General features: G+C 36.9%; 1 protein-coding gene across 2 annotated transcripts in view; it reads left to right on the top strand.

Annotated features, from left to right (window-relative positions):
* Positions 1-22,834, top strand: part of SCN2A (sodium voltage-gated channel alpha subunit 2) — a 138,821-nt gene that overhangs the window by 70,776 nt on the left and 45,211 nt on the right. For both annotated transcript variants that reach the window (NM_001144109.3, XM_010802012.4), the window contains exons 8-14: positions 2,641-2,704; positions 4,226-4,367; positions 4,508-4,714; positions 6,810-7,097; positions 12,709-13,056; positions 16,816-16,948; positions 21,177-21,415. In NM_001144109.3, the coding sequence (NP_001137581.1) occupies positions 2,641-2,704; positions 4,226-4,367; positions 4,508-4,714; positions 6,810-7,097; positions 12,709-13,056; positions 16,816-16,948; positions 21,177-21,415 (1,421 nt within the window). The remainder of the gene's footprint in view (positions 1-2,640; positions 2,705-4,225; positions 4,368-4,507; positions 4,715-6,809; positions 7,098-12,708; positions 13,057-16,815; positions 16,949-21,176; positions 21,416-22,834) is intronic.

Raw genomic sequence — 22,834 nt, 5'->3', positions numbered from 1 at the left:
TGTGCTTCATCCAGCCTGGCATTTTGCATGATGTACTCTGCATTAAGTTAAATAAGCAGGGTGACAATATGCAGTGTTGACATACTCCTTTCCCAGCAACAACCAGTCTGTAGATCCATGTTCAGTTCTAACTCTTGCTTCCTGACCTGCATACAGATTTCTCAGGAAGCAGGTCAGGTGGTCTGGTATTCCCATCTCTTTAAAAATTTTCCAGTTTGCTGTGATCCACACAGTCAAAGGCTTTGGCATAGTCAATAAAGCAGAAGTAAATGTTTTTCCTGTATTCTCTTGATTTTTCAGTGATCCAACGGATGTTGGCAATTTGATCTCTGGTTCCTCTGCCTTTTCTAAAACCAGCTTGAAAATCTGGAAGTTCACGATTCACATACTGTTGAAGCCTGCCTTGGAGAATATTGAGCACTACATTGTTAGCGTGTGTGATTGTGCAGTAGTTTGAAAAATCTTTGGCATTGCCTTTCTTTGGGATTGAAGTGAAAACTGACCACTTCCAGTCCTGTGGCCACTGCTGAGTTTTCCAAATTTGCTGGCATGTTGAGTGCAGCACTTTAATAGCATCATCTTTTAGGATTTGAAATAGTTCACCACTAGCTTTGTTTGTAGTGATGCTTCCTAAGGCCCACTTGACTTCACATTCCAGGATGTCTGGCTCTAGATGAGTGATCACACCATCATGCTTATCTGGTCATGAAGATCTTTTTTTTTGTATAGTTCTTCTGTGTATTGCTGCCACCTCTTCCTAATATCTTCTGCTTCTGTTAGGTCCATACCATTCCTGTCTTTTATGTGCCCATCTTTGCATGAAAGATGGCTAGAGAGGCATAGTCTCAAAATTCTGCTCTAGAGAGATCAAACTATATAACTCCTTTAGCAGTCAATCTTACTGAACTCCCATTAATATTAACTGTTACTGTATGGTAAAGAGAAAAGTATATTCTCTTTTTAATTATTAATGTGATAGAATTTATAATATGTTTATCAGCATTAGCAATTAATATATTTTATATAATATGAATTATCTGTTGGTATTTTTACTCATTATTCTATGAAATGATAGTATATTTTGGGAAATTCCTAAGAATTCTATAATTTATCAAGTATATTAACCTTTTGTCTTTTTTTTTGCAAATGTGTTCTCTAGCTTGTTTTTCTTCTCATTGTTTTTGATGCCTAACCTGACTTTGATTTTTAGGCAATCAAGTCATCAAATTTGTGGGGTTTTTTTCCCCCATATTTAAGTTTATAAATGCCTCTGGATTCAGAGAATACAAATTTTCACCTAGATATTCTACATATAAAACAGCCTCATATATTCTACATTATAGAAAGTCTTCATATTTTTATATTAATGGACTTGTTTCTAAATCTTTAGAATTATTTTTTGATATATGTTATGAGGTAATGATCTATTTTTTTTCATAAAACTATGGCTCAGATTGACCTACGTAATAGATTAAGATATTCTTTGAATATAGACTCTAAGTATTTCTGAAAACTAAAAAAAAGAATTTGTGAGGGATATGTGTGTGTGTTTAAATGTGTTTATGTCTGTGTGTTTTTGTATGTGAATATGTAAATATGTATGTTTATGCATTTGTCTGTTTCCTGAGATATTCTTTGCAACTTATTAGCATCATGTATAAGGTATTCCTTAAGAATAAAAACTAGGTATACTTAGAAAATCTTTATCTCCAAAGGGACAAGTTTATCTTGAAAGACAATAATCAAGCCAAAACTCAAAACAAAACACTTATTTATAGCATCATGGAAAGGGCAAACAACTAAGCCCGCTTTTCACAAGAACCTAAGTTAAAAGTGGCGGGAAAAACATGTCTGAATCCATTTTGACAAAATGTATTTGTAGAGTAAAATGTTATTTCATGGCAGCATTTAGAAGCAACAAGGCTTTTCTTTCTCTCACTTTCTGTGCCAAGTAAAAAATATCAGTTTGACAACTATTTTTTAATTATCTCACCTGGGTTCGATCACTGGGTTAGAAAGATCCTCTGGAGAAAGGAATAGCACTCTAGTATTCTTGCCTGGAAAATTCCATGGACAGAGGAACCTGGCGGGCCACAGTCCATGGGGTCGCAAAGAGCTGGACATGACTAAGAGACTAACACTTACTTAAGTGATTTGAGTTTATATTTGCAATAAAACTGATAAGGAATGCTATAATAGTTACATCTTACAAAAATTTATTTTTAAACAGATTTTCTAAACATTTGTTTAATCAAAAATGTTTGTGATATTTGTATAGTATCAGTTATTATTTTCATTTAGCTATATACATATTTGGGCTTCCCTGGTGGCTCAGCTGGTAAAGAATCCACCTGCAATGCAGGAGACCTGGGTTAGATCTCTGGGTTGGGAAGATCCCCTGGAGAAGAGAAAGGCTACCCACTCCAGTATTCTGACCTGGAGGATTCCATAGACTGTATAGTCCATGGGGTCTCAGAGTCAGACACGAGTGACTTTCACTTCACTTCATATACATATTTATTATTTTATCAATTTTATTATGCTTTTAAAAAAATGTAAGCTTTATTACCATATACATTGGCTGAAGTGTTTTGAAGGTTCTTCAAAATGATTCTTTCTATTCTTTGCTCTTTTAAATAGGTCACTTTTATTTTTTGGAAGGGCAAAATGATGCTCTGCTTTGTGGCAACAGCTCTGATGCAGGGTAAGTGCTGTTTTGTGTCGAGCCTCAGTCTACACTGCTCCATAGGCCTTAACCTGCCACTTCCCGCCCACCCTGCCCCCACCTGCTCCTCATTCAAAGCCCTCCATAAATTCCACTTCACGCTGACTCAAAATAGCTGGGATAAGTGTGGATTCTCACCTCCTTCACACACTCAGGCAGCAATTATTTCTCCATACTAGGTCACAGCTAATCTTCCAAATTAGTTCAATGGAAAATAGAAAGAAAAACAATACATATACATAAAAAGCTCAAATTAATAGAATTCATAACCATGTTCTTTTGTAAGTGTGATATTCTATATATACTAATGTGGTCTCCATGGCATAAAATATATCTGAGGATAATGTCAGTATCTGATCTGTGGTGAGTACGCGTTTAGCATATTTTAGCAAAATGGTTAAGAGCATAGACCGGAGAGTTTACACAAATTCAAACCCGAACTTCACCATATAATGTCACCTTTCCTTGCCCTGATTTCCCCATGGGATAAGTGGGAATAAATTATAAGGTGGCTGTGAGAATTAAATGGATTAATGAATGTATAGCTATTACAGCATTCTCTAAGTACTTTTAATTATCATAACTCGCATTATGTGAATGCTTGTTTTTAAGAAGCATTTTCCCTGGAGCTAAAGCTAGGAGGAAAATTCAGAGAAATAGTTCTTTTTGTATTTACAAGATTTTAGAATCATAAATGGAAGGCTGATGTTCTTTCTGAGGAAGGTGCTATTGTGGACATTAGTAACTAGTACCTGTAGCAGAATCCCCAACTGTAACAAGCTTTGCATTTGGCTCATATGATGTTGTGCTGCGTTTATCTCCAGATCTTAATGATAAGTAACACAGACTGATTTTAACTCTTCTCTGTACTGTACTGAGTGTTTTACATACGATGCCTTATTCAGTGATTGTAAGTTTGGAGGCAGGTTGTGTTATTAGCCTTTTCTTACATACAAGGTGTCCCAAACCAGCAACTTGCCCAAGATCACACAGCCCAGAGTGTCAAGCACAATGTTGAGTCCAGGTCAGCTCAATCATTAAGGTCATGCTGTGAGATGTTCACTCTGCAGACTCATTCACTCTTCTTGGTATGTACCCCCCCGATCTTTTTCTTACCCCGCTTTCCTACCTCCACACTCAACACACTTCTGCCTTTAGGTACCTTCAGTGAAAATCAAATTTTTCCCTGCAGACTTATTTTTCTGTTCATCTTCACAAATATCAGAAGATAGTAATCATAATATGATTGCTCTTATAGGGAGACATGATAAATATAATAATGGCAATCATAAATCACAGAGAAATCCACAAATAGACTTAGCAGATCCTGTTGTTATGTAAATCAGTCCCCTTAGTCCTGGACTCAGCACTGAGTAAAGTGAGAACACTCTGCTTTTTCTTGTGTTGCATAAAATAGACATCAGGATCTATAAAAACAGGAAAGCCAGCCATCCAACTTTCAGTGACTGATGTCCCCTCTTTCTTTTCACCTAATCACAGCCAGTGTCCAGAAGGATACATCTGTGTGAAGGCTGGTCGAAACCCCAACTATGGCTACACAAGCTTTGACACCTTTAGCTGGGCTTTCCTGTCCTTATTTCGTCTCATGACTCAAGACTTCTGGGAAAACCTTTATCAGCTGGTGAGAACAGATAAAATGATTCTTCTGGGAAGCATGAACTCCTGAGATAAGAGAACTGCTATAAAATACTTTATTACTGAGAGTACATGCTTGTAACATTCTGTGTAAAATTTGATAAAATATCTCTTCCATTTTTACAGACACTACGTGCTGCTGGGAAAACATACATGATATTTTTTGTGCTGGTCATTTTCTTGGGCTCCTTCTATCTAATAAATTTGATCCTGGCTGTGGTGGCCATGGCCTATGAAGAACAGAATCAGGCAACGCTGGAAGAGGCTGAACAGAAAGAAGCTGAATTTCAGCAGATGCTTGAACAGCTTAAAAAGCAACAAGAAGAAGCTCAGGTATGGTAGCAAGCATCGAGCCCTTTTGTGTTTATCTCCATCCTCTGACCATACTGTCAAGATCAGAGACATTTAAACACACAAAATCAGCAGTGATAACTGACATTAGAAACATGCCATATGTGTTTAATACGTGTTAGTTAGGAGCCTATTTGGAGAAGGCAATGGCACCCCACTCCAGTAGTTTTGCCTAGAAAATCCCATGGACGGAGGAGCCTGGTGGGCTGCAGTCCATGGGGTCGCTAAGAGTCGGACACGACTGAGCGACTTCACTTTCACTTTTCATTTTCATGCATTGGAGAAGGAAATGGCAACCCACTCCAGTGTTCTTGCCTGGAGAATCCCAGGGACGGGGAAGCCTGGTAGGCTACCATCTATGGGGTCGCACAGAGTCGGATACGACTGATGCGACTTAGCAGCAGCAGCAGCAGGAGCCTGTTTGGTAATTAGAGACTTATTCTTTTATTTTGATGATTACTTGGGCTTCCCTGGTGGCTCAGACTGTAAAGAATCCACCTGCAATGCCATAGACATGGATTTGATCCCTGGGTTGGGAAGATAATGCTGAAGAAGGGAATGGCTACCCACTCCTGTCTTCTTGCCTGGAGAATCCCACGGAGAGAGGAGCCTGGCAACCTACAATGCATGGAGTTGCAAAGAGTCAGACATGACTGAGCCACTAACATGATCACTTAACTATAGTAATGGCATACAAACGTGGCAAATTATAATGAGTTCATTGGCATTTTTTTCTCTCTTGTAACCCTTCATTCACTCAAGCTCACAAAGTAGTTATACCTACATGCCTTCAATTGAACTATTTTCTTAATCTTCTGGGGAAGCAGAATTCAGTTCTGGTTGCTTCTTCGTTAGTGTCACTAGAGGTGGGAAAGGTCAGAAAACCCGGGTCAAACTGAGAAGATTATTTTATAGAGTCTGGAAAAAAAGACAAAGACCTATTTATTTTCTATTTGAAGAATTCAAATGCAAGTTTGTGGATTGCGTAAAGAAAACACTGGTCCATAAACATGCTAAATCATTACATTCTGTGCCCACTACCCTGTAAATCGTATAATTTGGACTTGATGAAGTTTCAAAATAATTTCTCTAGTTATATGTGCTTGCCTTAATGTTGTTAATCCAATCGCCTATGTTCGTTTTTACTGAATGTAGAGTACAGCTCCCTTTTAACACTGAGCATCCTAATATGTAATAATGATCAGATAAATAAAATTATACTGGAATAGCAGCAACAATATTGAGCACTTTATCTTTCTAATAGTTTGTAGTGTTGTAATTTATAAATTCACTCAGATGCCATGATCGGGGGTTTTCTTATATATAGTCTCTAATTTGTTTTCATTGTGCATTTCTTAGTGAAATAATCATTTTAAGTCAAAGAGAATAAAAGGTTTATTAAAACAAAATACTTGACTGAATTAAATTTAAATATTTATACTGGTACTAAAAGTCATTGTCAAGTGGGAGTGTGCTAGGTCAGGTTAAAACAGGAAACATTTAGTTCTTAAATTATTTGCTTCTTATGACAGTATTTAAATCATAGAAAAAATCTTTATGATATTTGAGTGTCTTATGCATTTTATTAGATAATTAGAATGTGTAGTGTGAAGCCACGGCTTGAAGATCTCCCTTGAAGTCACATGTGTCATCTTTCACTTTTCTCTTAATTTTAATTCTTTAATTGGTTTAATGATCATGTGTGTGTGTGCTAAGTCGCTTCAGTCATGTCTGTCTCTTTGCGACTCGATGGACTGTAGCCTGCCGGGCTCCTCTGTCCATAGGATTCTCCAGGCAAGAATGCTGAAGGGGGTTGCCATGCCCTCCTCCAGGGGATCTTCCCACCCCAGGAACTGAACCTGTGTGTCTTTTACACTGGTAGGTGGGAATTTTACCGCTAGGACTATCTGGGAAGCCCGACAGTGACAATACATGAGCTGTTTCCAAAATACATACTAGAACGGAGAATCGTTTTTTAAAATCACACATTCATGATACCAAAGATAAGTGAAGCAGTAACATGGACAGAGTTTTTCAAAGTTCATATGCAACTGCCATTTCCTTTGGACCCTTCTAGGCAGCAGCTGCAGCAGCTTCGGCTGAATCAAGAGAGTTCAGCGGTGCTGGTGGGATCGGGGTTTTCTCAGAGAGTTCTTCAGTAGCATCAAAATTGAGCTCCAAGAGTGAAAAAGAGCTGAAAAACAGAAGGAAGAAGAAGAAACAGAAAGAACAGTCTGGAGAAGAAGAAAAGGAAGATGGGGTCCGCAAATCTGAATCTGAAGACAGCATAAGAAGAAAAGGTTTCCGGTTTTCTTTGGAAGGAAGCAGGCTGACATATGAAAAGAGGTTTTCCTCTCCACATCAGGTAAACATATTATATTATATAAATTGCATTTGTTACAGCAAACACATGTATTTAAAATATGCCAGAATTTGGTTAGAGATAAAACTGCCTTCCTCCTTGATGACATGATACTTTCAGAATGGTAATGATTGATGAATAAGTTTTGGTTATCACCTCAAGGAATTTGTGAGTTTTACAACTTTTTGGAATTCTAGGAAAGCATTTTTAGAGCATAGATCCCACTGCACTGGGGAAGGCTTGTGATTTTGAGATTTCCCTAAAGACTGGTAAGCATCTCAGGGCAATTTTCCACCTGAGGAATAATCAGCAGATGGCTCTCATCCCTTCTTAGCTGTGGTGCCAGGACCCAGTGAACTGCCAGTTTTCTGAGTGGCAGCTTCCTAGAACTGAAGAGTGGATTCTCTCAGACCATCTGTGCAGTTGTTCCCATCCACCTGCCAACTTCATATGAGGAATGTATTCTTTGTGTTCTTGTTTCAGGGGAAACTGGAGCGTCATTTTTCTAAAAGCATCATCAAAAATTTTAGGTAGATGCAGACTGAGGAAGATCTAGGATACTAAATAAACAGTTGTGTTTAATTGCACTTGATTGCCTGTGTCTCATGTTTAAGGAGACTTGAGTGAAAATAATACGTTGACTTATATAGTGTAGAAAATGTTATCTAGATGCTTCTGGCTTATCTACCAGCACCAGCTGCTGCAACTTTGAACTTTAGGATCATTAATTGTTTTTAAAATTATCAAAAGAATTACAGGTTTTCGGTACTGAAAAACTTCACGTCCATGCAATTAACAGTAACAATTTGAACACCGACAGCAATGATAATGGCTAACACGTACATGATGTGTTGCTTCTTACAGTATAAACTTACTGAGGCCGCTCACTGCAGCCCTAGGGGGTACTGACATCCTCATCCCCAACCTGCAAATGTGAAGACAAGGGGAGGGGTGGTATTCTTTGTTGAGTGCCTGTTTTGTGTTTAGCATTCTTCTTCTTCTACCGGAATTAATGTTAACAACCCTGAATATGACTGTTTTCACTACTTTTTAGGCTAGTCAAGTTAAATAATTGCCCAATGTCATATAATTATTAAACTATATGCCATATAGTTATTAAAGATTGAAGTGGCATTCACAGTTGGCCTGACATTGAAACCCTTGAACTTTCTGCTGTATTAGGCTGACTAGAAAGAATATTTTTTTAAAATTCTTAAGAAACTGATGAGAAAATTTACAATTTGATTTCTTTTAAAAGATATGTATATTTAGGATATGTTCTTTGTATCCACAGTCTCACATAACCTTATGTTTAATATGTATATGATTTTTATAGGTCAGCCTAATTCACTCTAGTCTAGGTAACATTATGAGATATGCTAAATGAAAGGATTAGTGCAGCTGAATTCAAATTTGAAGTAGAATCTGTTTTAAAATAAGTACCGCCTTTTACTCACCCTTGTTCATGTTGTCGTCATAATCATTGATTCCACTAGGAGAGACATGAATCTCAATAAATGTGAATGTAAAGAAAATCAAATCTCCCTTTTAGAGTATTGCTTGTTTTGAAGGAAGGGAAGAGGGAAAGGAGAGAAGGAAAAAATAAGGGAAATAAGTTAGCTGGGGAAAAACTACCAAAATTTGAAACTGCAAACCAGATACCAGATACCACAGTCACCCCAGTATGCTTTATTTTGACTCCAATAGAACTAATTCTAGGCAGAATAGTAAAGTCTGAAGATGTTAGGTTCTAGCCCACTTTTTTCTGTACATGTTGTCCAAAGACGTAACATTTTCCCCATACCGTCTTCTTAAAACTTCTGCTTCCTAACTAGCTGAGTATCATAGGTGATGACTGACTTATACAACATGTAATATCTGGCTCAAATGGATATCTGTTTCTGAAGTGGTATTTGTATAAAAATAGAACTGAAGATTTTTATCTGATAAATAAGTAATCAAGCAACTAATTAAGAACATGGAGAGGGCAATAAAGATACAAAGAGAGACAGAGAGAAAAGCGGGGGAAAGGGAGGGTTGCTGAAGTCATACTAATTTCACTTTGCAAGACCCTGTAAGTAATACTGAAAATAGTGAGCCTGGGTACAGTGGTGAAGGGTCCATAGCTTTTGCTAGGTTTTGCAAGGGCACAAGGCCCAAATGTATTTTAAAAAGTATTGTTTTATAGGGATATGATAGGCAATTGTATTGGTAACCATTGATATTTTCATATTGAAAAAAATATATACTTTTACCACTGGATTATAATTTCCTCAGAGCAGGTGGATTGTATGAAATACTTTTTAGACTTCTTAAGACTTCTTATTGAGGATAGGGGAAAGAAGGAAGTCAAGAGTGCAGTTTCTAACCACGGCTCAAGACAATCTGGATATTTTATTTTTAAAGCTTTTATAAGATACTGTAGGCCTTCTAAAGTTATTATTTCCTTCTGTATTTGTGATAAACCAAAGACCACTTATTATGGCAGATTGTTTTCTTACTGTCCATCCATCCTCTATTTGTAACAGGACATTTGATTGCTATCAGTTCAGTTCAGTCGCTCAGTCGTGTCCAACTCTGCAACCCCATGAATCGCAGCACGCCAGGCCTCTCTGTCCATCACCAACTCCCGGAGTTTACCCAAACTCATATCCATCAAGTTGGTGATGCCATCCAGCCATCTCATTCTCTGTCGTCCCCTTCTCCTCCTGCCCCCAATCCCTCCCAGCATCAGAGTCATTTCCAATGAGTCAACTCTTCACATGAGGTGGCCAAAGTACTGGAGTTTCAGCTTCAGCATCAGTCCTTCCAGTGAACACCCAGGACTGATCTTCTTTAGGATGGACTGGTTGGATCTCCTTGCAGTCCAAGGGACTCTCAAGAGTCTTCTCCAACACCACACTTCAAAAGCATCAATTCTTCGGTGCTCAGCTTTCTCCACAGTCCAACTCTCGCATCCATACATGACCACTGGAAAAACCATAGCCTTGACTAGACAGGCCTCTGTTGGCAAAGTAACGTCTCTGCTTTTGAATATGCTATCTAGGTTGGTCATAACTGTCCTTCCAAGGAGTAAGCGTCTTTTAATTTCATGGCTGCAGTCACCATCTGCAGTGATTTTGGAGCCCCAAAAAATAAAGTCTGACACTGTTTCCACTGTTTCTCCATCTATTTCCCATGTAGTGATGGGACCAGATGCCATGATCGTAGTTTTCTGAATGTTGAGCTTTAAGCCAACTTTTTCACTCTCCTCTTTCTCTTTCATCAAGAGGCTTTTTAATTCCTCTTCACTTTCTGCCATTAGGGTGGTGTCATCTGCATATCTGAGGTTATTGATATTTCTCCCGACAATCTTGATTCCAGCTTGTGCTTCTTCCAGTCCAGCGTTTCTCATGATGTACTCTGCATAGAAGTTAAATAAGCAGGGTGACAACATACAGCCTTGACGTACTCCTTTTCCTATTTGGAACCAGTCTGTTGTTCCATGTCCAGTTCTAACTGTTGCTTCCTGACCTGCATATTTATTGCTATAGATTTATGTAATTAATATAAGCAGTGGAAGTTGAGGCTAACACATGGAGAACAATAATTTTTCATATAGTTGCCACATACACCTTTGAACTTTGAGAAACATCGTGTCTAATTTTATAACTTATTTCTCTCCAAACCATCTACTGGGACTAATTGAGGGCAGTTCTTGTACTATAAAAATATAAACTGTTACTAAGAGTGGTACATATACGTAATTTCTACTTTATTTCCTATTGTCAAGCATTTATTGTCTGGCTTTCTTTCTGAGGAAATGATAACCAGTAGGTCACAAATTCTGTAGATATTATATCCTTATATCTAATTCAAAGTCCCTTGTGAATAGAGAAAGGAGACATGAAAGAAACGGTATAGTGTAGGAGAGGTTTTAAAAATGTTCATATGGAAATAATAAAGGAAATGAATTATCTTACTAATGAAGTTGATAATAGGATGAAAAAGCATGAGTATAAGAAAAGAAGAAATAAGTTCTTCTGGGAGAGTAGATCAGTATTCTTAGATGTGTTTCTTTCTGTAAATAATGACTAAGATCATATAAGATAATATTTAAAGATTACAGACATTTTATAGATGTTCATAGGTGTCACTGAGAAAATCATTCTTTAGCTAAAAATAAAATTGAATGAATACTTATTAGTCAGGTAATGTAAAATATATATAGGTGCACAATGATAATTTTAGTTAGCTTTAAATCCTTTGGTGATAAAAAGATGAAACTAGTAATGTTTAAATGATGAGTTGGTATTCTATTCATAATCATAGGAATCCAACTTAAGCCAGCTTAAGCAAAAAAGAGAATTAGATCATGAAAATAATACCAATGAGTAGCTTTAGGCACACTAGACTCAAGGGCTCAAAACATGTTACTAAGGCGAAGTATCTCTCCACATCTACAGATTCCTCCAATATGGTGATAAGATGCCTGCCATGGCTCCAAACTTATAGTCAGTGGTTTTTAGCAACCTCAATAAAAAATGCACCCCTTTCAGTTGCAAAAGAAATTGGTGACTTTCAGTGGACCATTCAGAGTCCCCTACCTTCTTTTAAACCCGTCTCCCTGGCCAGAGGCATGAAATACACTCATTGGCTAGACCTGGATCATGGTCTTGCCAGAGAGCATTTCTTGAAGATAATCAGGGTACTGTCAACAGACAAAGGACAAATGGATGTTGGAGAAGCAGAAACAAGTGCTCCCTAGAGTGAAGTTGCAGCAGCAGCAGCAATAGTAAACAGCATATGATTCATTGTGCTCAATGCTACTGTGCTTGAGAATCAAAGTAAAATGAATGACGCCAGTGACATTGTAGCCATCTAGAAAATTGTCAAATGATTGTGACCAGACACTTAGTGAAAACCAGGTTTTTGTAAATATGGTGCTCTTCAGATTTCTTGAGACAGACAAAAGAGTGAAAATCAGGGAATGAATCATACAGTCTTTCAGTTTGGTCTTTCAGTTTGATTTGTTTAAATTATTTATGAGGACTGTTATAAAATATGCAGGGGGAAGGGGAGAAATTGCTCCTTGTTACTATAATTAAACAGACCTACTAGCAAGATTGATTCCATTTTTCTCTGTGGTGAGATCTGCATTGGGGTGTGGTCCTGTGGTCACTAGTGCACTCTTAACTGGTGGAGTTTTGACTTCAAAGGAACTAAATGTAGTTGTGTACTTGATTGTTCTCCACTGGATTGTTAAATAAGAATAGTTTCTAGAGAAGAGTTTAGTAAAGATTTCAGTTCTGAGTGCCAGAAATGAAACTAAACAGTCTTCAGGGATATTTCTGACTCTCTGAAGTCATGGGTAAAGTAGAAGAAAATGACAGAAAATCAGATCTCAGAAGATGTAAATGAAGGAAGGAAGAAACAGGAAAAGCAAAAGAAAAGAGCTGAACCCAGGACAAAGTTCCAGAATGCCACCAGCAGTTACCATACAAGCCCTTGATCACACCCATCCAATGCCTTATCTTAGGTAAGTCAGCACTATGAAATGATGAGTCTTGGCTCATATTTTCCAGAACACTTAATGCTGTTCATCTGTTTTTGTATCCTTCCTTGTTGTTGATAGTCTTTACTGAGCATCCGTGGCTCCCTGTTCTCTCCAAGACGCAACAGTAGGGCGAGCCTTTTCAGCTTCAGAGGCCGAGCCAAGGATATTGGCTCTGAGAATGATTTTGCGGATGATGAGCACAGCACCTTTGAGGACAATGACAGCAGAAGAGACTCTCTGTTTGTGCCGCACAGACATGGGGAGCGGCGCCACAGCAACGTCAGCCAGGCCAGCCGTGCCTCCAGGGTGCTCCCCATTCTGCCCATGAACGGGAAGATGCACAGCGCTGTGGACTGCAACGGAGTGGTCTCCCTGGTTGGGGGCCCTTCTGCCCTCACATCTCCTGCTGGGCAGCTCCTACCAGAGGTGAGACCAGTGAAACCTGCAGCTGTTGGGAAGGGAGGTGTGGCTGGCGCAGGCAGGAATGGTTTTCTATTTCCACCTTTATGAGTTTTAGTGAGTCTACTCTTCAAAGGCCAAGGGTCAGTTCAGTCAAATTATGAACTTACTTTGTCAAATTGTTCCTTTCAGACTTTTCTACAAATGAATTAAAAAATAGGTTGAATCTCATCGACTATAATGAGAAGTCCTCCATCATTATTATCACAGTATCAAACTTGCCAAAAATATAGCAACAATTTATCATGCATTATTTGTAATTAATATAAGCAAAATAAATGCAAGAAATGATATAAATACCCATCTTAAGCATCTTGTTATTTCTAATCCTTTAAAAGAAGAACTTGATACTTATACTTGAAGTAGATAGTATTACTAAATGTATCTAAATTCTGCAATGCAACGTTCTTCCTCTTGGCAGGTCAAGGTGCTATAACATTTTAGCACCCAATCAAATGACCATCGTACATTTATATGGTAAAGGAGCCACTCGAAGTGCCTGGTAAAGTCATGTGTTATAACTGTTAGAGCAGATTTCAATTTTTATATTACTGTCCTGAGTTTTTTAATAAACATAATGGCCAGAAATCATGCATACGGAACTTAGTGGAATTTAGTTTCATTAAATACAAGACACTGGGATATATTATTGACAAAAAAGTATAAAAAATTCTAGCAATTTGGTTGTACTTTATAGTTTACCAAATCATATTAAGTCTTCTTTGTATGATTTTTTTTTTTTTTGCAAAATTTTACTCATTATAGGTGGATAAGCTCTGTCAGTCACATTAAAATCATATGGAGTCAGCTTTCAGTCACCTAATAGAAGAACTTCTTACCTTGGATTATAGAAACAGCCATTGATCATCTTTACTTTTTTTGCCTGGCCTCTCCCCACCACTTCTCCCAGAGAAATATTCAAGTATCCTAGAATCAGATCAAATCATGAATAAAAATAGAACTTTATTGTGAAAAAATCTGGAAAAATACAAAAGGAATATCAACTTCTCTTAAAAAATAATCATGCCTAACTATGTACCAGACAGTGTCCAGAACACTTTACTTGTATTAATTCATTTAGTCCTCGCAATAATGCTTTATCATAGTTATTAATATTACCTCCATTTTACAGAGAGGAAACTGAAGCCTGTGCATGATGGAGCTAGGATTTGACCCTATATATGCTGGCTACTGAACCTACATTCTATCCATATTGCAATATTACCTCCCATTAATTTTCTTTAAATTTTCTTAAATGGAAAAGAAGAGATGATTAAGGAAACAAACATTTTCATTTTTACCCAATGTTTCTCAAAATATATTTCGTCATCAGACTACTTGCCTCAGAATTCCCTGGGATACTTCTTAAAATGGAGATTCTTCATTTCCCCCTCCCTCCACCCCTGGCAGCCACCATTCCCCTCTGCTTCTCTGAGTTTGATAACCAAAGGGTCCAGCGTTTCAGTTATGCAAGATAAATAAGTTCTGGAGATCTACTGTATGGCATAGTACCTAGAGCTACGAATACTAAATTGTAAACTTAAAATTTGCTAAGAAGATAGATCTTATGCTGTCTTCTCAACCCAAATAGCAACAGCAACAATGATAAAGCAGTGAAAGAAAACTGGAAGGTGATGGAAATGTTTATGAACTGATAATGCTGATGGTTCACAGGTATATACTTATCCTTAAACTCATCAAGTTGTGAGCGTGAAGTATACATAGCTTTTTACATGTTGATAATACTTCACAAAAGTGGTTTAAAGAAAGAAATGAAGACTTTTGGGCCCACTCAGATTTACTCAGACCCAGACCAAAAGAAGAAATCAGTGATTTCTTCTTTCTTGACAAGCATCCCACATGGCTCTTATACATAATGAAGTATGAGTATTTCTGATCTTGATAAATGCTAATTGGGAACACAAAAATAAATCTACAACTTCTTTACATAAATGCAAGAGAATTTCAGTCCATCAGAAAATATTTAGTGTTTATCAGTAATTATCACTCCTGTCCTATCACAGAGGGTGGAATAAATCTCTGAAGGTAAATTCAGGCAGTTTAAACAAAGCCTAGTTTAGTATCTGTTTCCTGCTGTCTGGTGTCCATCATTCAGTGTTGCAATCAAGTGCTGTGAGGCAGGGCACCGCAGCATGGTATAGCAGGAGCTGCAGAGGCAGACCAAAGCTGTGGCTTTGCAAGACTGCAGAGAGAAACAACAGAAAATAAACAGCTGTGGGCAAATGCTACCTTCCAGAGCACACAATATCCTGCATTTTCACATTAATTCAATTGAAGCAATTTAATTTAAGAAATAATTTCCTTGGTAATATCATTACAGAGTTTGAAATCTAGCACTAAAAATTAGACAAATATCGGATAACATACATGATTTTGTATAGAGCAGAAGGGACCAGATGGCCTTTAAGTGACCCCATTTTTTTCCTCCAAACTTTGAATTTCTCTGATGAGGCAAAATATTTTCAGTTCTGATGCAACATTAATAGGATGTTGCATTCTTAATAATTAACTAAATAATAATTAAACTAAATTTTATAACTTTATCTTACACTTAAAAGAGAACCCATCCTTGGCATTGAAACTCTAATTTAAGGCAAGACATAATAATGGGGGATCTTTGATTTTTAGCAATGATATAATGATTTGATTCTTTTCTATTCCAAAAAAAAACTCACCAGAATTTCAATATGGGCAGAAATTTATTCCTACTTCAAGAGTTCAAACAATGAAGTTAGTGATCACAGGAGAAAAACGGGGCAAGACTCAAGCATTTCTAATGCAAGTCTGAGTGCTAATAATAAAGAAGTCACTTTTATTCCTCTGAGGATTTTCCTTATTTATATAGCAATATGAGTACTGCTCACCTACTTTGTTGTGCTATCAGTAATTAACATTATTTTATTAACCTTTTTACCTCTAATACATACATAGTCAAAAGCAGAATTTCCACTCCATTAATAGGACTGTCATTAATGAGGATGAACATTCATTTAGGTCACCCTAAAATTAATTTTACCATGAAAGAAAAGTAAAATTCATGAGAAAAAAGTAACTCCTCTCTGAAAAAAAGCTTTTTAAATAAAAAAAGTTGTCTCTTAGAATTGAAAATATTTAGCCTCATCAGGGAAAGGCAAAATGTGAAGGTAAAAAAGTGGGGGTGCTTAAAGGTCATCTCATCCCATCTGCTCTATACAAAATCATATGTGCAGCCCTGTATCTGTACCTGTCCATAATGAACAGAAGCATTTTAACATGGAATTCACACTTTCGGAGAGCTACTACTGATGCATATTAGGGAAACCTGTAAAGTTCTTTTCGTTCATTAAACCACATGAATATATATAAGGATCTAACAACATGTGAGTAAATCAAGGAGTAATATGTTTCAGTTTGAAGCTCTAGATAGGATTGACTAAAATGCTAAAATGTTCTATCCTGAAGCAGGATCCCTCCAGCCCAAAGCCCCAAGATGGAGGAATTAGAAAAGTCCATCTTGATCACAAACCCAGGCATCCCTGAATTCTGAGAATATGATGGGCTTTCAAACCCTTCCCAAGAACAATGATTCTAGCAATGCCTTAGTGAGCTGTTTACATCTGACAAAGCACAGTGAATATTTAGCTAAATAACACCTGTTGTGGGAACACTTTGGGTTTTGCTGCCCTTTAAAAATAATAGTTATTTCATATGAAATTTTTTTTTTAGGGCACAACTACTGAAACAGAAATAAGAAAGAGACGGTCCAGTTCTTATCATGTTTCCATGGATCTTTTGGAAGATCCTACAGCAAGGCAAAGAGCAATGAGTATGGCTAGTATTTTGACCAACACCATGGAAGGTATGTCAGAAGTCTTACAGCACAGTTACTTGGTGGTGCTTTGGTAATGGTGATAAAAACTTTCATAAATTCTAAGAGTTAAATTCTTCCTGAATTGATGCCACAATATTATTATTCCTTTTACTAAATAAAAGTAAAATCTACATGCAATACATGGATTCTGTTGTCTCATATAGATTTTTACATTTAGCCTCCAGGAAGCTACTGCAAACTCAAGGTATACCTGGAATATAACCTTGGTAGATTAAGTTCCTAAACTGTTGACGTTTGTCATGTGCATGACATTAAAAGGAATGTAATGATAAATGTTTATTTTTATAGTGATGCTAACACAGTTGAATTGTATTAACTGCTTGAGACTCTAGCTATAAGCTCATTTGATTTAACCAGAAGTATAAATGAAAAAAAAATGGAAATTAGGGTTTAATATTAACTACTTTGAAGCCAAGTTTTCAAAATTTTGTAAAACTACTTTTGCCTCTCTCTCTGATCAGAGTTTAATAATATCTCAGCTTTCTATTTAGTTCCTGATTATATATGAGTAATTAATATATTGTTAAGAGGTCTGGATGTTATAATTCCAAAATAAAGAATTTGGGGACAGCTTGATTTGTGATCGGTTATTGGCTCTGTGTCTATATGTGGCTCTGTAGTTCATCAGTAAAGTATTGATAATGATGTTTAGAATAACACTGTTGTAAAGACTAAATAAGACCTCATCCATAAAACACCTATGTTCCTGGCATGTAGAAGGCAGTCAATAACTAGTATTATTGATTGCTTTATCATTGTTTTGTTAATGCACATGTTTATGCCTTTCTGTGCTGTTAATGAATTCAAACATCAGCTATCAATTTCACCTTGGAAAATACTTTCATATAAAATGTATTCTATCATCCTCCCTGCTCTCCTTTGCCCTTCTCTCCCTTTCACTTTATAACCCTCCCTTTCCTTCCCCTCCCAAGTGTGTGTGTGTGTGTGTGTGTGTGTGTGTGTGTAGATGTGTGGAAGGAAAAAGAAAGATGGAGAATGAGAAAGAGAGAACACAAGCATGTGCGCGTGTTTCTCTGTTAGTTCCAGTTTCTCTTAATACTGTATAGATTATTGGAATAATTATTTTCCAGTCTGAATGCAAAGATCCCATGATATTTAATATCAGTACCCAAAACCTGAGAGTCATAGCCAGGAAAATCTCACAATGTAGATGGCCATATATATCACAGCCATGTCAGTTACTACAGTCCCAACATTCGTAATGTCCTAATGCAGTATCAGAAATCTTTTCACTGATTCCTATGGGATATTAAACTCAGTACGTTCTTCCCCAACCTCGCCTGCGTTAGCTTGCACTCCCTCTTCCCCCCCAGCTGCCAGTAGCTTGCTCCTCCCTGTCCCTCCAGGTAAATCTTTTGAAGATTCTCTGGTCTTCTGCTCCTTGCCATAGCAAAACCACTGAGAGGAAGCTGCCAGTGGTTCTGCTACCGATGTCAGCAGCATGTCTGCTCCCTAAAGCAAGAAGTAGAGAAGGAGACAGGGTAAGTCTTAATTAACACTAATTTGCACTACTGATGGCATTAAGTTTGAATTAACCTAAGAAGTTACTTAAAAACATCAAGCCACCACCACAAAATTGAACTTATCCACTAAGATACAGAGTTAAAAATGAACGCACACATTCCCATATCGCCCTCCATGAATATGTGTCTCATGGAATTGCTTAGAGTGAAATGATGTCCTAGAGATAAGAGTAACTTAGGAAGCAGGAGACTGAGTGTTTGGCTTTAATATCTGCAGAGCTTTTAGCTTGATCTTTTTGCGAGGAACATGGCTGAGTTTTCATTCTATTTTTCATTGGTTGTGTAGAATGCAAAGCATACTTTTCTTTATTCAGTTATATCTAACCACTTTGAATCTGGCATTAATCAAGGCTGGTTGTTAGCTACATAGTGCACACAGGCAACTAGAACTGTCTTTAATATAGTCCTTTTTGGTTCCTGACAATGGTGAAAAAGTGTCTTAGGTTGACATAATCTGTTTATTTGGGGATCCTTTCTTCTAAGTCTAATCGTGTTTTAGTTCACCTTTGCTTTTTTCAACCAGGCTTGTTGACCCATGCTGACAGCTTTTGTTTTCCTTCTTTTGAACTACAGCTCAATTTCCATTGTCCAGGGTAATGAATAGGCTCCTACTTAATGACACTGTAGGAGACACACAGAAATGAATTGTTTCCTTTTCAGGTTTTTAAAATGCAAAAACCACATGGAAATATTTCCTGGGCACATCTTTGGGAGGACTGGTGGGAGGTGAGGAGGAAGCACTGGGGAATTGAGGGAAGCCAGAAAGACATAAACTGAGCTGTAAATGCATCTCAGTGTGGATAACCCACCTAGGATGATGGAGACGTGGCTGTAGTTCTCTCCTGAGTGCTTTGTTTTGTTTCAAAGTGTAATAATTCTTTTTTCTTTTTGGCATGAATAATTGAATGATTTTATTTTAGAACTTAACAACTCGGCTCCACCTCTTCCTGGTGTCAAGATGAGCAGCACTGGCTGTGTTTTCCCTTTTGACCTTTTCTCTTATTTTTTTCCGTTTGCTTCTCTTTATCTACTAAACTGCAAGTAGCATTTTAAAAAAATACTTATGCTGACTGTACATAAGGAAAGAGATTTTTTTCAGTTCTCTTTAGTTATTTACTGTAAATGATATTGTCCTTTTATCTTCAGTATAAATATGAGTTTATTTGGGAGTCTTAAAAGCATCTATAAAACAGCACATAAAAACTATATGTTTTCTTCTGATTTACAACTTAACTATTTATTGTTTAGAAAATTACATATTAAGAGAAATGGAAATAAATTGGGTACTTAAAGTATTTCAGTATCTAAGGACACAATTGAAGAATCTGCTTCTAATGGAATTCTGTGAAGAATAATCAGGAAATTAATTTACTTTAGTGAAGTAACAAACTTTATAAAATTAGTAGTAAATGTTTATCAGCAAAGCAAAAACCACTACCTATGGTAGTGTTTGTCCATTGTATGAATTCCCTTAAAAAGTTTAATTCCTAGTAAACTGTCCCAGATTTGGAGAGAGATTACAGTTGCCACAGTAGGAATACTAAATTGACCAACCAGAGTCAGTTATGCTATTGATGAACAAAGAATTTTTTACCTCAATTATAGTGCTCATCAGAGCTAATCAGGTCTCACATTTGGCTGAGCAAGTGATAGAGTGTAATATTGGCAGAAAACAACAACTGCATCCTTTTCTTACTCAATAACTGATTGAGATAAATATACCACAGAAAAATAGTAGATAATTTCCCACTTTCTACTTCTCCCAAATTCTTTGCAAATATTTACTTTTTATGTATTTTGAGCATCACCTTAAAGATCTGTGCATTTCTGTCTTTTCTCTCCTATTATTTAGTTGAAATTCTTTTTTGAAATCATTATACTATTTTCTTAAGTAAATGTGTTTTTATATGAAATCTTTTATCATAGGTTTGGTGTGATTGTTATTTTAACACATTAAAATAAATGCATTTCATGAAAATTTATTGATAATACATATGTTCCATCTAAGATCCTCTTGCATTTTACCAGTAGTGCATCAGTCACATTTTGTGAAACAGCGAGGATCTCACTTTCTTAGGGTGGATATTTCCTCTTCTTTTGTGTCATCCAGTTAAATCAAGAAATGTGGAGGAAAAAAAGAGTCTTGCTAAGTTTAATATATAATACTATATCAAATTAGGTTTAACCAGAAACTTTATACTAACAAAACTCTTTCATTAAAATACCCCAAAAAACACATCTAATCCAGGAAACTGAAATTCATCATGACTAATAAAGGTTTTAAAGACTTCTCCTGAGAGACAGTCTTTCATAATATAAGTGCTCTATCTGGAACATAGATGACGTTTAAGTATACTCAACGCAAGTCCTACCCATTAATTTATGATAGCCTTGAAGATAATTATCAGATAGTTTAATGTTATAGATAGAATCTTGGAAACCATTTTTAACTAAGATACATTTGTAAAGTTTACCAGCTCTTCCACATTTTTTATGACAGCTAGTCTATCACTGCTTTCCTGCTCAACCATCAAATTAACCTATAATGCCTTTTAACAACTTCAGAATTTTTTAAGAGTCACTTTCAATTTAAACCAAAGGCTTCTTGAAAGGGAGGAAGCAGTTTTCATAAGTATTCTGTTTTCTTCCAGAACTTGAAGAATCCAGACAGAAATGCCCACCGTGCTGGTATAAATTTGCTAACATGTGTTTGATTTGGGACTGCTGTAAGCCATGGTTAAAGGTGAAACATGTTGTCAACCTGGTTGTGATGGACCCTTTTGTTGACCTGGCCATCACCATCTGCATTGTCTTAAACACCCTCTTCATGGCCATGGAGCACTATCCCATGACGGAGCAGTTTAGCAGTGTGCTGTCAGTTGGGAACCTGGTAAGGCTCACTGAGGATTACTCTGCTCATTGAAAGAGTTTATGGTTACTTTAATGAATTTCACATATCACTCTCAAATTAAATATGAATTAACTGGCCATATTTACTTGGGCAACAAAAGTTCAGCATTACTTTTTTATAACAAATTATATTGCTTCATTTAAGCAGTAGAAAAGAGTCAAAGATTTTATTTATAGTTTGACTTAGAATTAAATATAAATTGCCCATTCATTAAAAAGATCATTATGAATTACAGGGGACATAGATCTATGGTAAAATGCTGATGTGTTCCTCAGGTATTTAGAATAGACTCTTTCAGACATGTTTACATTTGTCAAACATATTAAGTCAGATAATTTTGAAATATCTGTTCATACCTGAAAATGGATTTTTAAAGGAAGAAACATCATATAGAGGTTATTATTTCTGTTTGAATTTGTCCTATACATTTTAGGAACTTATAAATGATTCAGTTCAGTTCAGTTCAGTTCAGTCACTCAGTCGTGTCCAACTCTTTGTGACCCCATGAATCGCAGCACGCCAGGCCTCCCTGGTCCATCACCATCTCCCTGAGTTCACTCAAACTCACGTCCATCCAGTCGGGGATGTCATCCGGCCATCTCATCCTCTGTCATCCCCTTCTCCTCCTGCCCCCAATCCCTCCCAGCATCAGAGTCTTTTCCAATGAGTCAACTCTTCGCATGAGGTGGCCAAAGTACTGGAGTTTCAGCTTTAGCATCATTCCTTCCAAAGAACACCCAGGGCTGATCTCCTTCAGAATGGACTGGTTGGATCTCCTTGCAGTCCAAGGGACTCTCAAGGGTCTTCTCCAACACCACAGTTCAAAAGCATCAATTCTTCAGTGCTCAGCTTTCTTCACAGTCCAACTCTCGCATCCATACATGACCAGTGGAAAAACCATAGCCTTGACTAGACGGACCTTTGTTAGCAAAGTAATGCCTCTGCTTTTGAATATGCTATCTAGGTTGGTCATAACTTTTCTTCCAAAGAGTAAGTGTCTTTTAATTTCATGGCTGCAGTCACCATCTCTAGTGATTTTGGAGCCCCCAAAAAATAAAGTCTGATACTGTTTCCCCATCTATTTCCCATGAAGTGATGGGACCAGATGCCATGATCTTTGTTTTCTGAATGTTGAGCTTTAAGCCAACTTTTTAACTCTCCTCTTTCACTTTCATCAAGAAGCTCTTTAGTGCCTCTTTACTTTTTGCCATAAGGGTGGTGTCATCTGCATATCTGAGGTTATTAAGTTTTGCATATTTTTTAATCTAAAATTCTATACTAACATTCATGGCTACATGGTAGAGTGATAGAAATGAAAGTCAAAATGAATAAATTCAGGTAACAAAAATATATTGATATCAATGTAAGAGGTTTATTAAGTTCTCATGAACTTCCCAC

Source organism: Bos taurus, chromosome 2 (genome assembly GCF_002263795.3).
Source record: "Bos taurus isolate L1 Dominette 01449 registration number 42190680 breed Hereford chromosome 2, ARS-UCD2.0, whole genome shotgun sequence".
Taxonomy (NCBI): Eukaryota; Metazoa; Chordata; class Mammalia; order Artiodactyla; family Bovidae; genus Bos; species Bos taurus.
The sequence above is the reverse complement of the archived record's forward strand: the minus strand, read 5'-3'. Positions and strand labels throughout refer to the sequence as shown.